Source organism: Panthera leo, chromosome E3, assembly GCF_018350215.1.
Source record: "Panthera leo isolate Ple1 chromosome E3, P.leo_Ple1_pat1.1, whole genome shotgun sequence".
NCBI lineage: Eukaryota > Metazoa > Chordata > Mammalia > Carnivora > Felidae > Panthera > Panthera leo.
The window spans coordinates 32,293,878-32,318,246 of record NC_056694.1 but is presented as its reverse complement, the minus strand read 5'-3'; the positions used below and the strand labels follow the sequence as shown (position 1 = coordinate 32,318,246).

At 51.4% G+C, this 24,369-nt stretch overlaps 1 protein-coding gene across 7 annotated transcripts in view; it reads left to right on the top strand.

Annotated features, from left to right (window-relative positions):
- The first annotated feature begins 10,327 nt into the window (after positions 1 to 10,327).
- CIITA (class II major histocompatibility complex transactivator) overlaps positions 10,328 to 24,369 on the top strand; it is a 45,763-nt gene continuing 31,721 nt past the window's right edge. For 3 of the 7 annotated variants that reach the window (XM_042921431.1, XM_042921430.1, XM_042921429.1), the window contains exon 1: positions 10,334 to 10,673. In XM_042921431.1, coding sequence (XP_042777365.1) covers positions 10,391 to 10,673 — 283 coding nt within the window. In that variant the 5' untranslated portion in view covers positions 10,334 to 10,390. Of the gene's footprint in view, positions 10,674 to 18,109; positions 18,358 to 19,310; positions 20,201 to 24,369 lie in introns of those variants that run through there. The other 4 variants (XM_042921435.1, XM_042921434.1, XM_042921432.1 and 1 more) reach the window with 4 other exon arrangements.

Genomic DNA, 24,369 nt, shown 5'->3' with positions numbered 1-24,369 from the left:
GGAAGAGCTTCAGACCGTGGTTCAGCTCTGGGAGGCTCAGCAAGGTCAACAGGGAGCCCGGGTATGGAGGTTGCCTGTAGCAGAGTCCCGTATGGCCTGGAAATGGCGAGACCTTGTGTCACTGGTAGGCTCAGCCATTGGTCAAGGATTGCCTGGAAGCATCTGGCTTGAATTTGCAAGCTGAGGCAGAGCCCAAGGCATCCATGGCTGGCCACGGTCAGCCGACTCCCACCCTTGACTCCCTCCCATGGCAGGTTCTCTCAAAGAGAGCTAGGCGACACATCCTTGTGGCTGCCACAGCCTTGAGAGTTGTGAAGGACTTGTGTCACTCCTTGCTCTGTGGCGAAGGCAGAGATTAAGCTGTGACCCTGCAGGCTTCGACGCAGACACAAGCTCCTTAAATCTTGGCAGTTACTGGCTGTGGGACCTTGAGGAGGGCACTTGATGTCTCTGAGCCTCAGGTTCCTGTGATCCCCAAATTCCTTGCCTAAGTGTTAACCCTATAGTAGAGAATGATTGGATCCTCTCTGCATCTCCAGAGTTGACCCACTGGTAGAAATGGGTGACATCTCCATACTGGGTCCAATTCCGTGTCGATAAGCGCTCCCAACATTCCCTTGGTAAAAGTGTTAGAAGGAGGGGCACCTGGGTGGCTCGGTTGGGTGAGCATCTGACTTTGGCTTTGGTCCTGATCTCGTGGTTCGTGGGTTCAAGCCCCGCATCAGGCTCTGTGCTGACAGGTCAGAGCCCGGAGCCTGCTTTGGATTCTGGGTCTCCCTCTCTCTCTGCCCCTCCCCTGCTCATGCTCTGTCTCTCTCTGTCTCAAAAATAAATATAAACATTAAAAAATTAAGAAAAGAGTGTCAGAAGGAATCACATAGACCTGGTCTTGACTCTTTTTCAAGCTGCGTAGATCATGGTGATAATAAGAATACCAGTGGTGGGAATAGTGCTTGCCATGAGGAAGTCTGGAGCTGGCGGAGGGGTGGTGGCTATGAAGGGCGGGATGGGGGAGCGGGACATGATGGCGGGGATCATGGAAATGGTGGAGGCGTGAAGGTGGCGATGCTGGCGGGGGAGATCCGCGGGACCGAGGTCTCCTGCCGCCCGCTTCTGGCCCACACGAGCCACCGTGGATGGTGTCATCATGCCGCAGCCTTCAGCCAGCCCCCACCTACTCTCCCCGCTTCACCTCCACCATCACAAGGCAGCAGTAGACTCCCTGTGCCTTGGGGGGAGACCCAGGAAGTGCAGGCAGTAGGCGAAGTCACCGAGCGCGGTGGCCAAGGTGACTCAGGCTGGGACCAGCCGCCCATCGCCCTGGTCTGTGGGCAGACACACGGCAGCCACAGGGCTCAGCCCCGCCATGCTCACGGGGCCCATGGCCCCAGGGAGCTGGTCTCCTCTGTCTCTCGGGAGGAAGTAGCTACTCCAGCAGACATTGTGTTCTACCCTCTTCTCCTTTCAGAAATCCACAGCCCGGCATTTCTCACCAGCTTCCTGCTCAATCAACATCCATGACTTCACGCCTCTGGGCCTCCTCTACAAAAGGAGATGATTAATGCCTTCCTTGTGGTGCCTTTGGTGATAGCCAGATGTTCACTATCGTCACTCCAGAAATGGGATCTGAATATTTCAATACATCACTATTCTCATCACCGATCCCCAAGCTGGAGGAGCCGGAGATAGAGGCAGCAAGATTGTCTCCTGCTCTGCAGGCTGGTGACCCCAGGGACGATCCGAACACTCACCTGGGTCCGGGGGTCTGCATCATGAGCCCGGTGGCACCGAATCCTCTCTGCAGACCCCTGGGCACCCTCTCTTTCCAGCCTCAGCCCACAAATTTGCCATCCCCAAGGTCAGACCCCAGGCCTCGATTTGTGACAGAATCATGACAACATTGACTAAATCAGCGCTTCACCAAGTATGGTTCGTCCACCAGGGAACCGAAGAATGGGTTCACCAATAAGCTTTAAATATAGGAATCACACCGTGTCTTCCTCTCTCTGACCCTCCCCCATTCATGCTCTGTCTCTCTCTGTCTCAAAAATACATTAACGTTAAAAAAAAATTTTTTTTTTAAATATAGGAATCACATAGCAAGAGAGAGAGCCTCCTTTCCATGCTTTACCAGAGCCATCATTCTCCCGGTATCAGATCTCACTGTATGAAATGGCTGGTTTTGTAAGTGTCAGCAATTTCATATGACTCAGCCTAATAGGATATTTTAGACGGACAAGAAGTTATGAAGACTGAGAACGTGAAGAGCCACATAATTGCAACTCTGCTAAAGAAGTCAAGCATTGAAGATTGGTCTAAGTCCCCTCCCTGATGCCATTCCGTGTAGTGCTGGTTCCTCTTTGCTCTAGAAAGAGCCAGTGCCCTGAAATGACAAGCGATCATTTCCATGCACAGGGGCGCCCGGGTGGCTCAGTCGGTTAAGCGTCCAACTCTTGACTTCGGCTCAGGTCACGATCTCACGGTTTGAGAGATCGAGCCCTGCGTCTGGCTCTGCGCTGACAGTGTGGAGCCTGCTTGGGATTCTCCCTCTCTCCCTCTCTCTCTGCCCTTCCCCTGCTTCTGCTCTCTCTCCCTTTCAAGATAAATAAACATTTTTAAAAAGACAATTTTCATGCCCATCATCCCCCCCCCCGCCCCCCCGCCCCCCCGCCGTGTGTACGTCATCCCTAGATAAGACTTCAGAACGCAGGTTGGTTTTCTACTCATTAAGTTTTTGAGCTTTGCATGTTATACAATAGGTAGCCCTACTTGATGTATTTCAACTGTTAGGTAGGATTCTATCATGGCAACATACACACCTTGTGTACCTATTCTGCTCTTAAAGGATAGCGGAGTTGTTTCTAGGTTCTTGGGGAGATTTTTTTTAAACATATATTTTCTTCAAATGTTTATTTATTTTTGAGACAGAGAGAGACAGAGCATGAATGGGGAGGAGCAGAGAGAGAGAGAGGGAGACACAGAATCCGAAGAAGGCTCCAGGCTCTGAGCTGTCAGCCCAGAGCCCGACGTGGGGCTTGAACTCATGGACCATGAGATCGTGACCTGAGCCGAAGTCGGACGCTTAAAAGACTGAGCCACCCGGGCGCCCCTCTTGGGGACATTTTTTTTACCATCAATAAAATGACGGTATTCTTTTACTGGTTTTTGTTTATGCCTGTTCGAGCTCAACATTCAGTAATAAAAGCCAGTCACATTGATGCCATAATCACAAAACCTTGCTTTACACATTCTTCTCACGTTGTCAAAGCCTAAAGCCACACAAACATCACAAGAGCTTAGCTGACTCTATGTGTGGTGATATCACACAGGAGGAGGGAGCTAATGGAGTGGAAAACATTGAAGAATGAAATTATAGATGTGAACAGTGTTATTTGTCACCGTTCATAAACATTATAATGCCTTCCTCTCTGAGATGGGTGTTCTTTTTTTTTTTATTTTTTAAGTTTATTTATTGACTCTGAGAGAGAGAGAGAGAGAGCACAAGCGGGCAGAGAGAGAGGGAGAGAGAATCCCAAGCAGGCTCTGCACTGTCAGCGCAAAACCCGATGCGGGGCTCGAACCCACAAACCGTGAGATCATGACCTCACGACACTCAACCGACTGAGCCACTCAGGTGCCCCAAGATGGGCGTTCTTAAACCTCACACACAATACACAGAAATTCGCAGTGAGTTTAAAAACCATCTAACTTTGTAATGAAAGTTAAATAATTTAAAGAAACACAGACTAGAGACAGAATCGGGAGTGGAATTCAAACTCTCCCAACACCTTGCTAGGCTCCGAATAGCTGTCCCCCACCAGAGTTCAGTTTGGTCATTTCACCGTTGCGGGATGTTCAAACAGAAGCCATTTAAAGACACTATCTTTCAATACACAACACTTTTCTCTAAAATGACCAGTTTTCCTTGGAAGTGTAGTCAGATGGCTCTAACGACCCATGACTTATAATGATATATATCATTACAAGAAATTACAGACAAGCGATCACGAGTGACCAATGCCACAAAAGGTGAGGGGATTGTACTAGCTGTTGAGCTCATGAGAAGGTTCTGGATTGCCTGTATCTGAATTCGTAGCCCTTAATAACCTATTTTAAGGGTCTCTTAGAAATATGACATTCTCATGGATGTCACAACTATTGGGGTTTTTTCTTACAGAGAGAGGGAATCTCTCAAGCAAGCTCCACACTCAGCAGGGAGCCTGACACGGGGCTCGATCCCACGACCCTGAGATCATGACCTGAGCCAAGTCAAGAATTGGATGCTCAACTGATTGTACCACCCAGGTGCCCCAGCTATTGGTTTTCATGTGTCACCGCACATTGCTATGAAACAGAAGGAGAGAAAATTGTAAAAACTTAACCATTAAACCTTTAAAACTTCCCCTAGATCCCAATGCGTAATTGATTGAACTTTATTTTAAAATAAACCATTAACTTCCTCACTTCCATTGGGTCCATTGCATTTAACTTATTAAAGCCACACTTACTCCAGAATGTTTATAGAAGACATTTATATCTCTTTTTGTGTTCATTTTTGTTTACTTATTTATTTTTGCCATCACAAATCCTGCTGCCTCGTGTGTTACATGCACACGTGTAAGGATTTTTCCGCCGTGCATGCTGAGGAGTGGGCACGCTGGGTGTGCACTTCTCCCATTTTAATAGATATTGCATAACCGTTACCCTAGGTGATCGCACCATTGCATATGCCCTCCAGGAGAGCAGGACAATTTCCATTTTTCTACAGCCTAACTGACGGCTTTTACAAATTTCCCCAGTGTGCATATGCAGGCAGCTCCAATGGGGACTAGTCTACCTCTCATGTCTCTCTAACACCTGCTCACCGCGCTCGGTCACAAAGATTGGATGTCAGCAGCAGAGGCGTCGATCAGCAGGAGAACCTCAACTTTTGTATCGTTTTACTCTCCACGTGTTTGTCACAGTTGCTCACTCCTCTTGGGCACGTGACGTGACTTTCCACCTGTGACGGGGCCATGACATTGCCCTCTGCGATAAATAAACAAGCCAGAATCAAGCAGAACATCAGATAAATGATAGTACACACTCTATGATTATGAGAGGGAAGAAAAGCCCTGTGGGGGGACCCGAATAACTGGAGACATAGCTCTGGGGCTGGCCGGCTTTGCAGTTAGATGATGCTTTCAGTATTTCAAAACTGGAAGACATCCTAGCGATCATGTAATCTGACCCACTTATTTCACAGGTGACGACGTTGTGGTCCAGAGAGAGGAAATGTCTTGCCTGTGGTGACACAGTGAATCAGTGGCCGAGTGGAGGCTGGCATTCAGGTTTTCCTGATGAAGCACACGACTGGGTGGTGGCTGCATTGATAGGAAGGAGAAAGGCAGTCTCACAAGTGGCTAGGAGAACCTACCCTTACTCCTGGTCCTGTGTCCCCAGTGTTTGCTGTTCCATTATCCGCCATCCCACCTCCCGTGCGCAAGGATGGGTCCTCATGGCTTGGAGCTCTCTCTCAAGTGCCTAAGAGATGAAGTATTAAAGAACACGGTTTCTGGGGTGTCTGGGTGACTCAGTCGGTTAAGCATCCGACTTCAGCTCAGGTCATGATCTCGAGATTCCTGAGTTCAAGCCCCGCGTCGGGCTCTGTGATGATGGCTCAGAGCCTGGAGCCTGTTTCACATTCTGTGTCTCCCTCTCTCTCTCTGCCCCTCCCCTACTCATGCTCTGTGTCTCTCTCTCAAAAATAAATGACATTAAAAAAAAAAAGAACATGGTTTCGTTATCCCTCCCAGTAACTGACTCCTTGTCTTTTCTTCCACAGCCATGGCTGAAGATGATATATCATCTTTTCCATCTGTTAAAACTCCCTTTGGGCTCCTTCTTTTCCTAACTCCTCTAAATTTGAAGCTCCTCCTTTTCTCTCAGGGCTAATTGGTGGGCGTTACCGCCTTGTCCCAGAAACTATAGGGTCTCCTAACTGCTGGGAAGAGAAATCTCAGAAAAAAAAGAGAGAGAGAGTTTCCGCTTTGTCTCTGGCTGTAGCAGTCAGAACACCACATCCCAAAGTTAGTTCTGATAAAGCTGAGGATGTTTGCCTAAGTATCCATCTCAGTGTCCTGTCACAAGAGAAGTGTGAAAAAGTAATGCTTTGTCTTGTGATTGTAAAACTATTCTCAAAAATGCCGTTTGTACAAAGGAGTCTTTTAAAATACGCAGCCTGCAAGCATTATTGATTTGCCAAAAGTATGCAATTTTTATGATCCCAATCGATAACGTGTTGCCCTGGGAATAATATTTACATGGACATCTCTGCTTCCTAAAAAGTGCAAACACTCCGTCAGGTGAGAAGAGCTTTGGAATCCCTACCTTCTGCCTTTCTGGACAAAGTTTATAACATCAGGATCCTGGTGGACTGCTTATTCAAACCAAGAGTGGAGAGCCCACCTCATTGAGAATTCTGGGTTAATTTCTGGTTGCTCTTTAGGTCTACCTTTTCGCATTATGTTCTGGTGGGTGCCCGAGGGATTATAATCTACGTCTCCTATTTCCCCCAACCTGCGTAGAGGTAATATTCTAACACTTTGATAGGCAGCCTAGAAATCTTGCAACAACTTAGGTCAATAACCACCTTCCAGATTATAACATCCTTTGCGCAATAGTCATCATATGTGTTATGCCTATTGCCAGAGACTATGTTCCAATTTTTGCTTTAAGTGGTCATGTTAAGAGGGAAAAAAAAACCCCAATCTTTTATATTTGACTTTGAATGTTCTTTAATCCTCCCTGTAGATCTCAGTTTCTAAGCGATATCATTTTCCTCCGGCAGAAAGAACGTATTTTCTCATTTCTTGAAATACAGGTCCTGCCGCAACACATCCTTTTAGTTTTTCCCTTACCTGAAAGTGTCTGTTTTTCCTGCATTCTTGAAGGGTATTTTCACTGGGTTTAGAAATGTGTGTTAAGTTCAGCTCTTCGAAGATATTGTTCCACTGTCTTCCGGCTTCCATGGTTTCTAATGAAAAGTCAGTAGTCTTCAGATTCTCTCTTTGATGTAACCTGTTCTTCATGGGTTTTTCCTTATCTCTGGTTTTCAGCAGTTTGACTGTGTTGTACCTAGGTGTGATTTCTTCGTATTTACCCCTCCTGAAGTTTCCTGAGCTTCACACATTTGTTTTCTTTTGGCCAAATTTGAGAAGTTTGGGGCTTTGTGTCTCCAAATCTTTTTCCTGCCTCGTTTGCTCTCTTCTCCTTTTGTGGTTCCAAATATGCAGAAGTTGGGGCTATTGATATAATCCTACAGATTCTCGAAGCTCACTTTTTCCCAATCTTTTCTCTGTTTTTCAGATCAAATACTTTCTCTCGCTCCATCTCAAAGTTTGTTTCTTCTGTCATTCCCCGTTTTGCTGTTAATCCCATCCAGCGACTTAAAGTGTTCTATATTTTACTCTCTCTTATGTCTTTCTTTCTTTCTTTCTTTCTTTCTTTCGTGAAATGGTTTTTTTTTTTAAATTTTATTTTTTTAAGTAATCTCTACCCCCTACACAGGGCTTGAACTCATGACCCCAGGATCAAGAGTCACACGTTCCACCAACAGAGCCAGCCAGGTGCCCTTCTTTATGTCTTTTTTTTTTTTTAATGTTTTCTAGTGTTTATTTTTGAGAGAGAGACAGAGTGCAAGCTGGGGAGGAGCAGAGAGAGAGGGACACAGAATCCGAAGCAGGCTCCGGGCTCCGAGCTGTCAGCACAGAGTCCAACGCGGGGCACGAACTCGCAGACTGCGAGATCATGACCTGAGCCGACGTCAGCCACCCAGGCGTCCCTATGTCTTTTACATTCAGGGTCACAGTCGCTGCTTTCAAAACCTTTGTCTGCCAGTTTCAACATCTGGGTCACCTCGAGGTCAGTGTCCAGTGATTGTCTGTTTCTCTTGAGAATGGAAGCCTTTTTTCTGTTTCTTTATAGTCAAGTAACTTTGGATATATCTTGCACATCATATGTTGTAAACACTCTGGATTGTTATAATCCGAACAGGGTTTAATTTGTTGCTGCTGCTGTTGTTGTTTTAACAGGCTGGAATCAAATGCAAAGTCTCCTACCCCCTCCCCACCCTTGTAGTAGGTTACAACTCAACTCTCGTTTCAGTTCCTGCAGACTTAGCTGAGCTGTTTGGAGTCTGATGGTGAATGTGTACATGGCTCCGAAGTCAGCTAGATGTTTGGGCCGTTCAGCCACAGAATTTGGGGCAACTCCCCTCTGTCTCTCTCTTGTGTGAAATTTCGACTCCCACTTTCCAGCAGCTACCGTTACCCTAAATTCTGTCCTCTGGTTATGTAAGGCGTTAATACTTTGCATTTTTTTTAAAACAGAGTTTTAGTTGCCTCTCACAGTATTGATGGAGACCTGCCTTCAGGCTAAACCCACGAGCTGAGAATTCGCCAGTGACACTCTGGTCTTCTGTGTGTTGAATCCCTTCCAACATCTGGTGGCTCTGGTCACGCTCCCGTGCCTTGAGGTAGCTGTTTTTTGTTGGTTTTGTTGTCTCTAGAATTGTTAGTTCTCCTCCGTGGTAGGGTGGGTCAGAGAGGAGCAAGGCAGGTAAGCCGGAGGTCGAAATCCTTACTTGTCCCACTTAAATGAACAACAAAAATGGCCCCATTTGAGAGATGGTAAAGCTGAGGCCAGGATGGGAAATGAGGTCACAGGTGTGTTTCAAAATGGTCAGGGAGAGCAACGAGCTATGAGGTTTTTTTTAATTAATTTTTTTTAACGTTTTATTTATTTTTGAGACAGTGAGAGACAGAGCATGAACAGGGGAGGGTCAGAGAGAGGGAGACACAGAATCTGAAACAGGCTCCAGGCTCTGAGCTGTCAGCACAGAGCCCGACGCGGGGCTCGAATTCACGGACTGTGAGATCATGACATGAGCCGAAGTCGGCCGCTTAACCGACTGAGCCACCCAGGCATCCCAAGTTTTTTAAAAAGAAAATTGGGCTGGATGCTCGGATGGCTCAGTCGGTTAAGCGTCCGACTTCAGCTCGAGTCATGATCTCACAGCTCGTGGGTTCGAGCCCCCTGTCAGGCTCTGTGCTGACAGCTCAGAGCCTGGAGCCTGCTTCGGATTCTCTGTCTCCCTCTCTCTCTGCCCCTCCGCCACTCATGCTCTGTCTCAAAAATAAATAAACATTAAAAAATTTTTTTAAATAAAAAAAAGAAAAGAAAAGAAAATTGGGTGGGAATTTTTCGAATAGAATCCTAAAACAGACTGTCCCCTACACAACACCTCTGTTTTGTGCATTAGTAAATCAGGGATGATATTCTTTTTTTTTTTTTTAAGTTTATTTATTTTGAGAGAGAGAGTGAGAGAGAGAGAGAGAGAGAGAGAGAGAGAAAGTACAAGCAGGGGAGGGGCAGAGAGACAGGAAGACACAGAATCCCAAGGAGGCTCCATGCTTTCAGCTCAGGACCTGATGCGGGGCTCGAACTCACAAACCACGAGATCATGACCTGAGCCAAAACCAAGAGTCGGAAGCTTAACCGGTCGCTTAAAGGACTGAGCCACCCAGGTGCCCCAGGGATGATATTCTTATAGAGCCAATGTTCACTAAATGCCTACGAGGTCCAAGGCTAAGCCCTTTCAGGGCATTACTTCTTTTAATCCTCAAGGCAACTTGAGATTGGATTACATACGACAGAGTCGGATGCGCTATTCATCGATAATAACAAAGGCAATGATAATAATGATAATAATAATGGCTCATATTTATTGAACTATGACCACGGTGTAGATAGTGCGTTAGGTGCTCTGCAGACATTATCTCATTCAATTCTCCCAGCAACTCCAGGTTAACACGGTTAGTGACAACCCACCTAACTCAGTGAGGTTATGTACCGTTTCTGACATCCAACCTTCTCCGGCGGAGGAATGGAGGCCGGAACAGCAACGCCACGGTCGAGTTCACACGATCAGCAAACAGGTGTGGGGTGTGAGCCCCGGCAGGCTGGCTCCAAAGCCAATTGTCTTGAGCCGTCTGCCCCAGCAGCCCTCTTGTTAGGATAAAGCATCTCAGAAGGACTAGCCCTGTACAAGACCCCTTCCGTTTCCTAAATCCCAGGCTGGATCCGGTGGAACCCGAGGCTGCGGGCTTCTCCGCCGCAGGCACGTGGGCGGTACCAGCAATATCTGTGGGGTCGGAACCATTTCCAGCCAGACACCAGGCACCCCAGCCTACAAGGCAAATGAGGAAACCTTCCTAAGCGGGAATAGACGGCAACTGACGGCGGAGGTTCCCTCCTCCTGGTTTTCACTTCATGTTTTGGATGCCGCGGGCCGGGTGAGCAGAGATCCCAGGCTTTGGCCCAGGCAGCTGGCCTGCCTCCGAGCACTGCCATGAACCACTTCCAGACCATCCTGCCTCGGGTCCGGATGCTGCTGGCCGGCCATCTGCCGAGCCAGGCCCGGGCCCTCCTGGACAGCATGTTGGAGAGGGAGCTCCTCTCCAGGGAGTACCACTGCGCTCTGCTCCGCGAGCCTGACGGCGAGGCCCTGGCCAGGAAGATCTCCTTGACCCTGCTGGAGAAAGGAGACCCAGGCTTGGCCCTCTTGAGGTGGGCATGGGGTACGTGGCAGGCCCCGCTGGCCGAGAGGGACCCCGACGACGAGGACCGTGCCCGTAAGTCTGCATCCTCTCCGCTCGGCTCTAGGCGGAGCAAGGATCTTCCCTCCTCTCTGGGAGGAAAGTCAGTGTGAGCATCCCTGTCCCCGGATGGGAAGGCTGACCCGCACAGGAGCCGGGGCCTCTGGGTGAGCTGGCGGGAGGCGGCCAGTGCCCGGGGAGCTCCGTCTGTGATGCTGGTGTGGGGGGCGCATCTGCTGTGCTTGCCTCCCTGCTTAAGAGAAGCCCATCCTGGAGGCGTGCAATCAAATGCCTGCTCGATTTGCTCTCCGAGCGGCCCTGAGGGGTCAGGCACTGCGCTGGGCACTGGGGCTGGGGGCACGGATCGGCTCCCGCCTGCAAGGGGCTCACGGTCCAGTGGGGAATGTGGCTACGGGCGCTCAGTGCGGTTCAAACATGGAGAAATGAGGCGCCAGAGAGAGGAGGGGCCACGACGCTGGAGAGCAGAGGATGCCGTGTGTGCGCTCGTGTGTGTGCATCTCTGTCAGCAAGAGACACAAATCAAAAGACAGAGGGAAAGAGGAAGGAAGGGAGAGACAGAATAGAAAGACAGAGAGACAGAGAGGAGGAAGGAAGGGACAAAAGGAAGGAGGGGGACAAAGAGGGACAAGGTGGGGGGAAGAGAGAGACAGAGGGAGACAGAGACCCAAGAGGAACCAGGTCAGGGCGCTTGGGTGGTTCAGTCGGTTGAGCGTCCGACTTCGGCTCAGGTCACGATCTCACGGCTCGCGAGTTCGAGCCCCACGTCGGGCTCTGTGCTGACAGCTCGGAGCCTGGAGCCTCCTTCGGATTCTGTGTCTCCCTCTCTCTCTGCCCCTCCCCCACTCACTAGCTCACTCTCTGTCTCAAAAATCAATCAAGATTTAAAAAAATTAAAAAAAAAAAAAAGGAACCAGATCAGAGAGAAGAGAGGAAGAGTGTCTTACTTTCAGAGTATTGACGACACTTGACTCCATCTCAAATCAGAAAGACAAGCCTCCGCCCTGTCGCCGTTTCCACCCCCACCTCTGGCTCCTGAAACATTTTACGCCTTCCTCTCCTGTTTGCAAAGAGGTTCTGGCTTTGCAGCAAACAACGTTCCTCCTCCAGGCGCGTGTGTATTCTCTCCTGCTTTACCCAAATACGTGCTTTTCCAATTTTATTGGACTCGGAGTGACAAATTCCGGTCACGCTTGGTCCCTCTGTGGCTTCGGGGGAACTTGAAAATGGGAGAGGATAACAACGATCCACGGCGATCGAGTACTTACCAGCATGCCAGGCACGCCACTCGTAGCGATCCCCTGCCGCAGAGAACGGACCCCCACCCCCAGGGGGGACACCAACCCGGGTCCTCAGGTGGCAAGTGCGGGAGGCTGGACGGAAAGCAGACCAGCTCTGTCCCCCTTCCAGCTTTGAGGGGCAATTTTTAAATTTTAAACTTCAGTTTCAATGATGGTCTTTATCCAGCCACCAGGGCGGTGTGTGTTTCTTTCTCTAGCCCTTTGGCCGAGACCCAAGTTTACATGGGGTTGGTTTTCCTCGTGGTTACGTTCTCGCCAGGTAGTTTCTGTTGGTTTTTTGAATACGTCTCTTATTCTCCCCCTCTCACCCCCCCCCCACCCCCCCAACGATCTCCCTGATTTCTTCACGGGGATTTGCAAGCTGCCTGCATGGTCTGGATGGGGGTGCAGTAGCCACCCCGGGGGGCGGGGGCGGGCGGGGCAGGGGGTCAAGGCCATCCCCTCTACCTGTAAACTGCATGCTGCTTTAGGTGGGGACTGCCCCTCCCTCCTCTATCTGCTGGTTCCTGTTATTTAACTCTGTTTCCTCCCCGGGATGTAATATTTTTATTTCTGATCCCATGTGACTCTAGAAAGGGAACTAGGCTCGGGGTGACGTGTTCTTTAGGGGGCTGGGAGACAGAGGAGGGGCCTCCTTCTGGTGCTCTTTCCTTGTGTCCTCCAGGACAGCTCCCCTCCAGGGCTCCCAGGGGCGCGCAGGACTGCGGGCAGATGCGCCGGTGTGGTGCAAGCCGGGAGAGGCCAGCCTTCCAGGGGGAAGAAGGAGAAGAGGAAAGAAAACCGTGTGATTTGTAAAGAAAGGCCCTGACTTTGGTTTCGGTGGGGGGTTCAGAAAAGGAAACCATCGTGTGAAGGTTTTGTCACTCTCTCCACAACCCTTAACGAACTTCACCCTCCACTGCTCTAAACCCTGCACTAGCTCCCCGTCATTCAGAGGAAAATCTAAATCTGGACCGTGGCCTGCCAAGCCCGTCACCGTCTGGTTCTTGTCGCTGCTCTGCTCTCATCCCGTACCTGTGCTCTGTCCTCCAGCCATGCTGGCACCCCCGGTGTCCCTGGGACGAGACTGGCGTGCTCTCGACCACAGGACCTTGGCACGTGCTGGTCCCACTATCTGGAACCCTCTTCTCCAGAAAGCCTCTTGGCCCGCCTCCTCTGCTCTTTACCCAGATTTCACCTTCTCAATGAGGCCTACCCTGAGCATCCCATTTAGAATCTCAGGTCCCCATCCACACTCTCAGCCCCCTCCATAGACTGGCATTTTCGCCCTCCCTATATTTTACTTTTGTATTATGTTTGTTGTTTGTTGTCTGACCTTCCCGCTGGAAGATTAGCTCCACGTGGGCAGGGATCTGTATTTTGATCCCATCGCGTCCCAAATGTCTGGCACTGGGCAGGTGTGCAACGTATATCTGTTGACTGTTGGGTGGTTGAATGGATGCGTGGAGGGATGGTTGGATGGGTGGGTGGAAGAGGGAGCAGGTAGATGGGCGGCCGAAGGGCAGATGGTTCACATAGTATCGTTATTCTCACTTCATAGATGGGTTAACTGAGGCACAGAGAGGTTAAGAGATTTGCTCAGGTCATGGCCCGGGGAGGGGACTGTTGGATCTCACAAGTCCAGACCTACCCCTGTACTTTCTGCTTGGTTGCCTCTTCAAAACAACCCAAGGGGTACCGTAAATCTACCCCAGACAGGTTGGCCCACTGCAGACGGAAATCAGGCGCATGATTCAAAAGACACCTTCAGCGACTGCAATTGTGCAGAAAGCCTACCTCTGGGGACGCGCCCGTGGGGGGGTTGACTCTGTGCGACACGAAGCTGCACAGGTGCATCCAACCCCAGGCAAGCTCGGGGGAGGCCTGGGTGCCAAGGTCCTTGTCCCGACGGAACAAAGCCGCTTCCCCGGGGAATCCAAGCAAACGCTCAGGCATTCTCTGGTGACAGTGGGTGACGACACGTGGAAGGCAATCCAAGGACAGAGAAGGGAGAGTGAGCACGGCAGGGATGGAGAAAGACCAGGCCGGACACTGGGTAGCTCCGGGTCTGTGGCCGCGCTCTGTCCCTTACAAACCACGTGACCATGACTGGATCACTCTGACCCTCGGTTTCTTCATCTTGAAAATGGGAGTGAGGATAGAAAGCTCCCAGGACTGTAGTGAGGGTTAAATGAGACGGTAGCTGGAGACTATCCAAGGCAGTGCTTGGCATGAGACAGCTAAGTCTAGTGGGGAGGCAGCGGGGAGGTTGGCACAGGGAAGAATAACCCAGGGGTTTGAGGTGCAGAGAAAACAGTTGTGTTTAGTCTCACAGAACATCTGAACACCTATGCCACGCTGAGGGCTTGGGGGCTGTGTATATCTGAGAAATGCATCACTGTGCCCCCACCGTTGGGCTGGCACATGGCTAATCGCATGGTCTCCTCCCTCAGACTGGTCATGGCTCTCTAATTCCAAGGGGGTAGGGCTGTGAGCACTTTCTGGAACCCCGCTGGGCCTCAGTTTCCAGCACTTGTAAAATGGAGGCGATAACAGTGCCCAGGGTGGTGCCCTAAGGCTTCAGGGGCCTCAGTGAACCTGGGGCACATGCATTTCCCGCAAGAAGAGACCAGACTCCGACTCACCAGCCTCAGTGGTGTTTGGGGAGCGACAGCCCCGAGGGGTGCATCAGGGTGACAGCCACCCCGGGGTTTGTGAATGGAGTGTGGGCACAGCAGTGCCTTTGGGCAAGCGTCTTGAGGCTGGAGGAAAGTCCCAGCCCCTGGTTTTATCTTTGATTATTTCCTTTGGCGTTCTTTTGCTTGGAGTTCTCTGTTTTCACAAGGCGCTATTTCTGTGCACCAGGACTCTGTTCTAGGAACCGAGGAACCAAGTCTCCCTCTAGGATATTGTGTGATTTATTGGAAACGGAGGGACATGCCTCAGCCTGCCAGATTTCTCTCCAGCTTCCTTCCCCATTTGGCCCTCAGCATGCGACAGCCACCAGCACCCAGACCTCAGAGAGGAGGGGCGCCGTGCCCTCCCGCCCTCCTCTTTCCTTTCCATTCCAGACCCGCTTCTGCTCTGATCTGGGGGTGGGGGGCTTCCTGTGCCCCCTGGGAGGAGACGCGTTGGCAAGAACCGCTGCTCTCCTTGCGTGGGGGGGCAGCTCCACAGCCACGTAGACGCGCTTCACCTTTATCCCCAGGAGCCTGGAAGCTGACACTTCCCCATGGGTTTTCCCAGGCTGACCTTTGGCCTGTTCCATACCCTGCTTGGCGCTAAGCCTAGCGCCTGACCCAACCGGGGACGGTTTCTGTTCTCTGTTACCTTAAGCAGCTTACCTGTGTCCTTACCTAGTCTCTATTCATCTCTCCGGCCACCTGCCCACCCACCTACCCGCCTGTCCTCCAACTTACCTGGTCCACAGAACCACCTACCAATGTCGCCTTCCCAATCCACTAACTTAGATCTAGAACCCACTTATATGCACTTGTCAATTTATCTGTTCTTTTATATGTTCATGTATTAACTTACTCACCTGCCTGCCTATCAACTACTTGTATATTTACCCACAAACGGGCCTGCGTTCTCATGCACTTTCCTACCCGTCCAATTTGGATACCTATCAGTTTAGTCATATTTATTCACCTGCATTTCTATTGACCTCTTTTCCCTGCTTCCTTCCATCCTTCCTTTCTTCTTCCTTAATCACTGTTTTTGCACCTGATAGAGATTATGGTGGTCACCAAAAAAGCATAAAAGGCCCTTACAACCTAGGAGAGGGGGCCCATCACCGTTTGGAACTTGAACCTGCCTGGATCGTTCAAATCCAAACTCCATTCCTTCATTCAAACAATCTTGGGATGGTGTGACTTTAAAAAAAAATTTGTTTTAATGTTTATTTATTTTTGACAGAAGGAGAGAGAGAGAGAGAGAGAGAGAGAGAGAGACACCAGGGGAGGGGCAGAGAGAGAGGGAGACACAGAATCCCCAGCAGGCTCCAGGCTCCGAGCTGTCAGCACACAGCCTGACGTGGGGCTCGAACCCATGAACCGTGAGATCGTGACCTGAGCCGAAGTCGGATGCTCATGCTCAACAGACTGAACCACCCAGGCGCGCCGGGGTTGTGTGACTTTTAAGTTAGAAAATAAAACACTCCGACCTTATTGGAGGCAAGCAAGTCTATAGTTATGAAATAGGAAGATGCTTTGCCAAAAACGTGGCCACAAGGTTGCTAAAAAAAGAATAAAGTATAAGATCTTTGTTAGCTGGATGGGTGATGAGGGCAGAAACTCAGGCCTTGAAGGATGGCTCAAAGGAAGGCAAGAGCTCAGTCCTGGCTGGGACCTTGCTAGAGCAGCGGTACCCTCAGTGGTACAATGGCAACCTGCCCGAGGCTCTTCTCATTGCCCACATCCAGGGCCCAGGAGCTCCTGGCTGGGCGGGCACTATAATGGCTCCTCCCTGGTGTCGAGAGCTGAGGCCCTCCTTGTGCTCATCTACAGCCTGTGGCATCAGCCAATCGTGCAGAGGCTGGTACATATCACCGCCTGGCTCAGAGACCTGTGTCAACACAGGCGTGGCCAGATTCGGGTCTCGAGAGTGGGCCTGGAGGGCGGCAGGGAAGACGTGGAAAGACCAGGTAGCAGAGATGAGATCAGACCAGGTGACAGATGAAGGGCATCCACGCAGGCGCACCTCCAGCCTGACAGGACTCTCCTTGTGAGCTCGGCCCGGGCACGAAACTGATTCAGAACTGCCTTGGCCACGGCTGTCAGAACTGGCTGCTTCCGAGGGCAGGACAGGACTCCCATAAGTGGCCTCGAGGCGACTGAATGCCCAGGGGTACCTCTCCCTTGGCATCAGGTCATGGGAAGATGAGACTGCTGGAGATTTCTAATATCTGTCACGTCTGTTTTATTAGCCTAACAAGGCAAGACCCTGTTTCAAATTGACTATTAGCATTTCTCGCTTGTCTGCCTACTTCCTCCCAGGGACTTCTGAAAGCAGTGACTGTTTCAAAATAATCACCCAACAAAGAAATTATTATCTTGATGTCATATGGGGGCAACGGAGGCCCACACAAGGGAAATCAGGGGTCCAAGGTCACACTCCTGCTAATAACAGCAGGGGCTTGATGCCCGCTCCTGGGACTCCCAAAGCAGTGCTCTTTCAGTAAAAACACAGGGGATGCTTTTCATGGCTGCCCAAACTTCCTTCGCTTCAGCACCACCCTGGTGATTCCTGCACACCCTCCATGCTGCTCTTTGCTTGGCAGGTGTTTTTTCAAAGCACACGCCTTTTCTTTTTAATGCAACCGCGTTTTCCAAGAAAGGCTTATGTCCACCATAAAGGAAAAGAAAGGCCACCCTTAGAAGGTAACTATGGGACAGGAAGGCAGAGCAGTGTTTACACAAGTCTGGCCAGATGCTATCTCTTCCTGAAGGCTTGAGGCTGGGGGCTGCTCTCTGTGAAACAAGGATTTCATGCATTTGAAGAGATGTTAAGGACCTAATAGCCCCAGATGGAGACCTTCTCCTAGATGCCATCAGGAGCGTGGGGAGAAGCTTGCAAGGACACTAACTTTCTCGTTGGGAGGGGGGAGTGTGCGGAGAGGGGGTGCGGGGGGGGGGGTCAGTGCTATTTATAACTACATCTATGTGTCACCCCAAACCGTCTGGCTTGTAAATAGAGCACATTTGGGGTAGCATCCTTTTATGTGTAATTCATGTTCCAGTCCAATGTCTTGGAATAAAAATAATGAGTGGACCACTCACCATCTCCCAGGAAATTCAGGGCGATTTGGTGTGGGGGTGGGGTGGTAGAGGAAAGTGGAATCTGGGAAGTCTGCCGGACCCCTGGGGGGTGGGGCCCCCGCTCAGCTAGTCTCCAGGCATTTGTGGGGCTCAGATCCCCACCTCATCTTGCAGGGGATGGCATGGTCACCATAATTTCAGACCGTCATTGTGTCAAAGGTTCCCACCCCCCCACCCCTGCAAGAGACAAGTCTCAACCTCCTACAGTCACCCCATTACCCCATTTGGTCCACAACAAGGAACTGAAATTAACATCAGAGGCTAGGGGAGGGCTTAAGGGAGTGTGGGCAAATTAGAGACTTTTTAGCCGGAGAAATCTGACAGCTGGATGCCGTTTCATAGGGGGAGAGTTTTCTGTGGGTCCCTTGCTGGCTTCCTTTGCATGCTGGCTTAGGTTTGGCGGGCTGGGACTGGTGTGTGGGGGGATAAACTCGAGATGAAGCTGTCTGCCCCTGACCTGGGCATTCAGAGGCATCCCTGGGCAGGCTGAGGGCACCAGGCCGGGCTGCCAGACTCCGGGAGAGAGGCTGCCTCACTGCGTTGCCCAGACCATGCGTTGCCTCGCTCCACACCCTGCGGGGTCCTACCTGCCAGAGCCCCAAGGTAAAAAGGCTGGTGGAGGAAGTTGGGGCTGAGAGTGCTTCTCGATTTAGGGTGAGGTCATCTCGGAACTGGGGGATGGGGGCGGAAAGAGGGGCCCTGGTCCCGTCGGGGCTGTTGGAAAAAGCGAGGCAGTTGGCTATTTCCTCCCACTTGAGGGACATTCAGATCGGCCCAGGTGCCTGGCATGTGAGAGTGCTTTATCAGGCCGAAGTGGTTCTTAAGGGCCAGTATTCGGGAGGCGTGTTGTTAGCTCTCAGCATCGAAGGCCTGGCTCAGCCAACCACAAGGTCCTCGCTCTACTAGGTAAACGCTGAGGGGTGCCCTTGAAGGACAGGATCCCTGCCAGACCCCACCCCATCCCTCGGGGAAGCCAGGAAACCAAAGCCAGGGGGCTGGCAATAGCCAGGCGCCTGGACAGATGTTACCCTCTCCCCATTTCCAGACTGTGTTTGGGGGAAGAAGTGGGGGATGAGAAAGAGCGGGAGGGAGACCCCAAAGCACAGATATCTGGCACCAGCTCTGAAGTCAGCACGACGTGTGTGAATCTCAGCTGCCCCCCTGGCTGGGTGCGAAGTGACTCAGAACAGGTCACCAACCTTCTCCGGGACTGTTTCCCTGGGCTGTTAAAATAGAAGGGGAGGGGCGCCTGATGGCTCTGGTTAAGCGTCCGTCTTCGGTTCAGGTCATGATCTCGCGGTTCGTGAGTTCGAGCCCCGCGTCGGGCTCTGTGCTGACGGCTCCGAGCCTGGAGCCTGCTTCGGATTCCGTGTCTCCCTCTCTCGCTGCTCCTTCCCCACTCGTGCTCTCTCTCTGTCTCTCAAAAATAAATAAAAATTTAAAAAAATTTTAAAAATAGGAGAAGGGGAAAACTCTATGACGGCCGGGGGGTATAACAGTGGAGGGTAGCAGGGTCTATCTGGCACACTGCCTGTCACACTGTAGGAACTAAATGTCACCGTAGGAGCCCAACAGTATTGGTGTCGCTGCTGCGTGTTTGAGAGGGGCGGGACTCCCTCCCTCAGACACCGCTGAGATGTGTGGCTTTCTTTGAACCCACGCTCTGATAAGTTTTCCAGCTCTGTTGAATAGAGCTTGTTGGGTGTTTGGCTAGGGAAGGAGAGGTCAGAAGTCACCTTGACTCGCCCCCCTCAATTCCAGACAGGAAATCCAAGCCTGGGAAAGGAGGTGACCTCCCCAAGGTCTCATGGTGGGTGGAGCTGGTGTCCAAGACCTCTGGAGGAGGCATGGGGAAGGCCGGGTCCGTGAGGGGTGTGGCACCGGGAGGCAGGGGTGCTCAGGTTCAGTTTCCAGCCCTTTGAGCTCCCGGAGGAGGAGTTTCCTCTTTCCTCTCAAGGGCATTTGGCTTTCCAGGCGTGAATGGCTCAGCGAGCAAGTGTCTGAGTCCCTGTGTCCTGCGAGGGTCGTTTGCCACCTTCACAGCTGGGCTGAGCTGGAGAGAAGGCCGTGCAAAAGCGAGGGGAAGCGAGGGGAAGAGGGACGGGCTTGCAGATTTCATGCAAGTGGGCGCCCGCTCCCCTCAGGCTGGGGACTGCCCATTTCCAGGAGGCGATAGACGCTCTGGGAGTGCCCAGGAGTGGAGGGATACAACCCAGGCGCTTCAGAGAAAGCACGTGGTGGGTGCAGCAAGGGGAGGCGTGGGTGCCTGCTTACTCCCCAGCTTGGCCCAAATCCCGAGTTGCAGAGAGAAAGTGAAAGAGAAAAGGGCGGCTGCAGGGGGTGAGGTGGGGTGGCTGGGTAACCGATCTGCCCCAGTCTGGCCGCAGCTCCAGAGCTGGCAGGAGGGCGAGGCCGATGGCAGCCCGTGGGAGTCCGGGGAGCAGCGGTAGGTGACCAGGGTCCCCTTGCACCCCTAAAGTCGGCCGGGCAATCGAGGCTCAGAGGCTGGCAGCTACTTTCCTGAGGCCACACAGCAAGGCTGGGAGGAGGGAGAAGGGAATGTGCAGAGTGTGGGCCCGGAAAGTCCTGTTTCCAGCATCTGTGGCCCGGAAGGCAGGGACGGGAGTGCAGACAGGAGCTGAGTTTGGTGCTGGTACCCAGAGCGCGGGGGGCACGGGGAGCACGGGGTGGGGGGGGCGTGGGGGGAGGGGGGGGCACAGGGAGCGCGGCAGGAGCCGAGTGTCTGCAGACAGACTGGGGTGCAGGAGGGGCGCAGAGCTGAGCCCGGCACCGGCATGGGCACCAAACCCGCGCCACATGCACTGTCTGTGCGTCCTAGAATCCGTAGAGGCGCGTGGGGATGCGCGCCGCGCTGAGGGGGACACAAGGCTTTCCCTCTACGGGGGCCCCAGGGGCCGGGCTGCCCTTCCCTGAGCCTCACTTTTCCAGCTGGATCGGCTCAGCGAACTGACTCAGGAGTCCAGGTTCCAGGCCCTCCTGTGGAGTGCCCTGCGCAGGGAAGGGCTCTGGGGAGCCTGACCTTTAGCCGAGCTGGCTGGAGAAATCCTCACCTCTGTCATCCGAGAAAAGGAGACAAACTGAGAAAGAACAAAGGCCTTTATTTGAAGGTCTCAGAATTGCAATTCGGGGAGCACAGAGAAGTGTTCTTGCTCATGTGGGGAAAGCCCCGGGGGTTTTGTGGGAAAGAAGGAAGGGTTATGATGTGCTTGAGGCAAAGAACAGAAGAGAGAGAGAGAGAGAGAGAGAGAGAAACTCTGCTGGTTTGGTGTTGAGCAGCTGAGCCATTTCTGATTAGAATCCTATGATTTTGTTGGTACCATCGGATGAAACTGTGCTTTGTAGGTGTTAACTTTACTGCCCCCACAGGATCCGGATGCCAGTTGCCTTTATTAACATTTCCACGAGCAACTGCTTGTGAAACCCTTGCCACTTGTGGCCCCGGTCAGGAGTTCCTTAGCCAGAAAGGAACACGGGGCTTTAAAATGGAGTCTCTTAGGTCTGGAAATGTGATACAATTCCCGACCTCTCTCTGATCATCTCGCGCGAGGGGTGCAGCGTTCCGGGACTGCTTTAACAAGGTTGGCATCTCATTCTCACCTTGGGGACTTGAGCCACGCCTCCCAACCGGAGGAACCAAGGAGCCCCAGAAAGGGGGGTGTCTCCGTGGTCCCCAGAATGCCAGAATTGGAGCTGTCACGTCTAGCTCCGTCCGGGACCCTCAAAGCCTACAGCTGTGTTCTGAGTCCCACGCCCCCCCCCATCCAAGGTGACACAGGGTGGGGGTCGGAACCCAGAGGTCCACAGAGCCCCATGGCACCCCCACAGCACCCCACTCGCATTTGCCGCCTGGAGTCCCTAACTTTGGCAGGACGCCTTCCCTCTGTGAAGTCCCCCCTCCATACCAGCCGAGAAAAGAAATACTCCTGGCCGATCAGACGTTTAAGGAAATGGGTGGTTCTTGCTCTAAGGCTTGGTGGAACGGTGGGGAGAGAGGGGGAGAGCCCAGCAAGGGATCACTGTCCAAACCCCAGGCTGCCTTAGGCAAGGACCTGTCTCCAAGATCCCAGGATGTACAATGGAAAGATCCTCAGAGAGAACTGAGCCAAGGGGTCCCCGGCTTCCTGCACAAGGAAATCACCTGAGAGGCTGTTTAGTGTGTAAGTCCCACCCTCCAAGGCTCCACTGGCTGGGCCTGTCCTAAACTGTTTATCTGGGTGACTCCTATGTCAGAGGTCCAGAGGTCATACAGGCATTGAGAGGCATTGAGTGATCTACACCTTGTACTGTCATCATATTACAAAACCACGGGGACTTCCCCCAGAGGTTTTGTCAAAGGCCACATAGTAGAGTCAAGATTTGAACCCAAGACTGTGGAGAGCCCAGGCACTGGACTACAGTGGGAGCCTCTACAAATGCAGGGCAGGTCCTGGGTACTCAGAGAGAGTCTTGCTGATACAACAAAGTCTGTCTGATGGCAGGGACCTGGTTTTACCTCTTGAGACCTCAGCACCTGGTACTTTGTGAAGAGTAGTCAGGAAATTAACAAAAGAACTCAACACCAAGGCCTGGGGTCAATCCCAGGCAGTCAGGGAAGTGACCTGAAGAGGAAGGGGAAGCTCCTGGAATTGACTCTCAGATTTGCCATCAGTCACCTTGAACAAATGACTTCCCTCTCGGAGGTTCATCCGTAAACAAACAAACAGCACTGTTGGGGACGCCTGGGTGGCTCAGTCGGTTAAGCGTCCGATTTCGGCTCAGGTCATGATCTCACCATTCCCAAGTTCGAGCCCTGCCTCGGGTTCTGGGCTGACAGCTCAGAGCCTGGAGCCTGTTTCAGATTCTGTGTCTCCCTCTCTCTCCCTTCCCCTTCCCTTTTGTGCCCGTGCTCTCTCTCTCTTCCTCTCTCTCAAAAATAAACATTAAAAAACAAACACCACCAATAACAACAACAACAAAAACAAAGAGCACTGTCTTGGTGATTGACTGACATGCACAGAAGTACTTTGGAAAAACCACCAAAGACTATGCCTGTGCCAGGAGTAAGCATTATAGCTTCTGGAGGAATTGCACAGAATGATCTGAGGGGAAGTTGTGGGCTGAAGGGAGGTTTCCAGACTTGGAGGCATATGTGATGGGTGGTCCAAAGACGGTTCTTAAAGAGGTATTACCTGACGCTGGTTCTCGTGGAGCGGAGATGGTTGCTTTCCTGATTCTTTCTCAAGCCTTCTTCATTTTTGTGTGTAGCTGTCTTTGGCAACACTCATGCTTGCTGATGTTTCTTGTTAACAGAACAACAGAACAGTAGAGCAGTTGCCTTTATTTTGATAACATTGTTTTGTTTTCAGTGGCAAGGATAGTTCCCCCCTTTGCCCCCCCACCATGGGAGGTAGTGATAAAGTTTCCTTTTTTTTTTTTAATGGTAACATAAAATTTACCAATGTAACCCCTTTTAAGTTTACAGTTCAGCTGCGTTACATGTATTCATACTGTCCCACAAGCATCACCACCATCCATCTCCAGAACCTTCTCATCACCCCAAACTGACTCCCCGTTCCTCCCGCAGCCACCCTTGTATTTTCTGTCTCTACGAATTCGATGACTCCAGGTGCCTCCCATGAGTGGAATTATACAAAATGTGTCCTCGGGTGACTGGCTTCTTTCATTTAGCCTATCTTTCACGTTCATCCATGTTATAGCAGGCGTCAGTGTTTTATTCCTTTTTATGGCCAAATAATAGCCCGTGTCTGGACGGACCACGTTGGTTTTATCCATTCGTCTGTCGACGGACATTTGACTTGTTCCTACATTTTGTCTATCATGAATAGTGCGTGACGAACATTCACGTGCCAGTACGTGTTTGATTTCCTGACTTCAATTCTGGAAAGTTTTCTTTCATTTTTTTTAAACGTTATTTATTTTGAGAGAGAGAGTGTGCTTGTGTGCATTCCACCGCACGCGGGCGAGTGGACGAGGGGCAGAGAGAGAGGGAGGGAGAGAGGGAACCCCAAGCGGGACGTTGTCAGCGCAGAACCTGACCTGGGGCTCTGTCTCACCAACCGTGAGATCAGTGACCTGAGCCGAAATCAAGAGCTGGGATGCTTCACCAACGGAGCCACCTGGGCACCCCAGGGAAAGTTTTCTTTTAAAATAAATGCGTTCTTTTTTTTTTTTTTTTTTAAAGGCTATTTCAAGGAAAATACAAAGGTAAATTATAGAACAGGTGCTTTGCAGAGGTGACCAAACAAATTGTAAAGCTGGCTGATGAACACCCGAGGTTTGGGAGACTAGGTTAGTGCAAAGGCTTGGTAGCTGTTGTAACAATCCAGGCTGTGGGGTTGGGGGCCGCTACGTCAAGGAGACGGCTGCCGGGGGGCTCTCGGAAGGAAAACTGGAAGAACTGAGGAAGGGTTCATACCGATTCCAGGGTTCTTGGCTGGGGAGAAGTGGAAAGGTGGCAGAAATGGAGATTCTGGAAGGTTCACCTGCTGGGAGGAGAATGGCAGGCTTCCCAGTGTTCAAAAAAAGTCACAGAAGCTGAGGGTCCAGGGTTTTCTTGGCAAGTGGAAATTCAGGCTGCCTTGAAAATAAAACCTA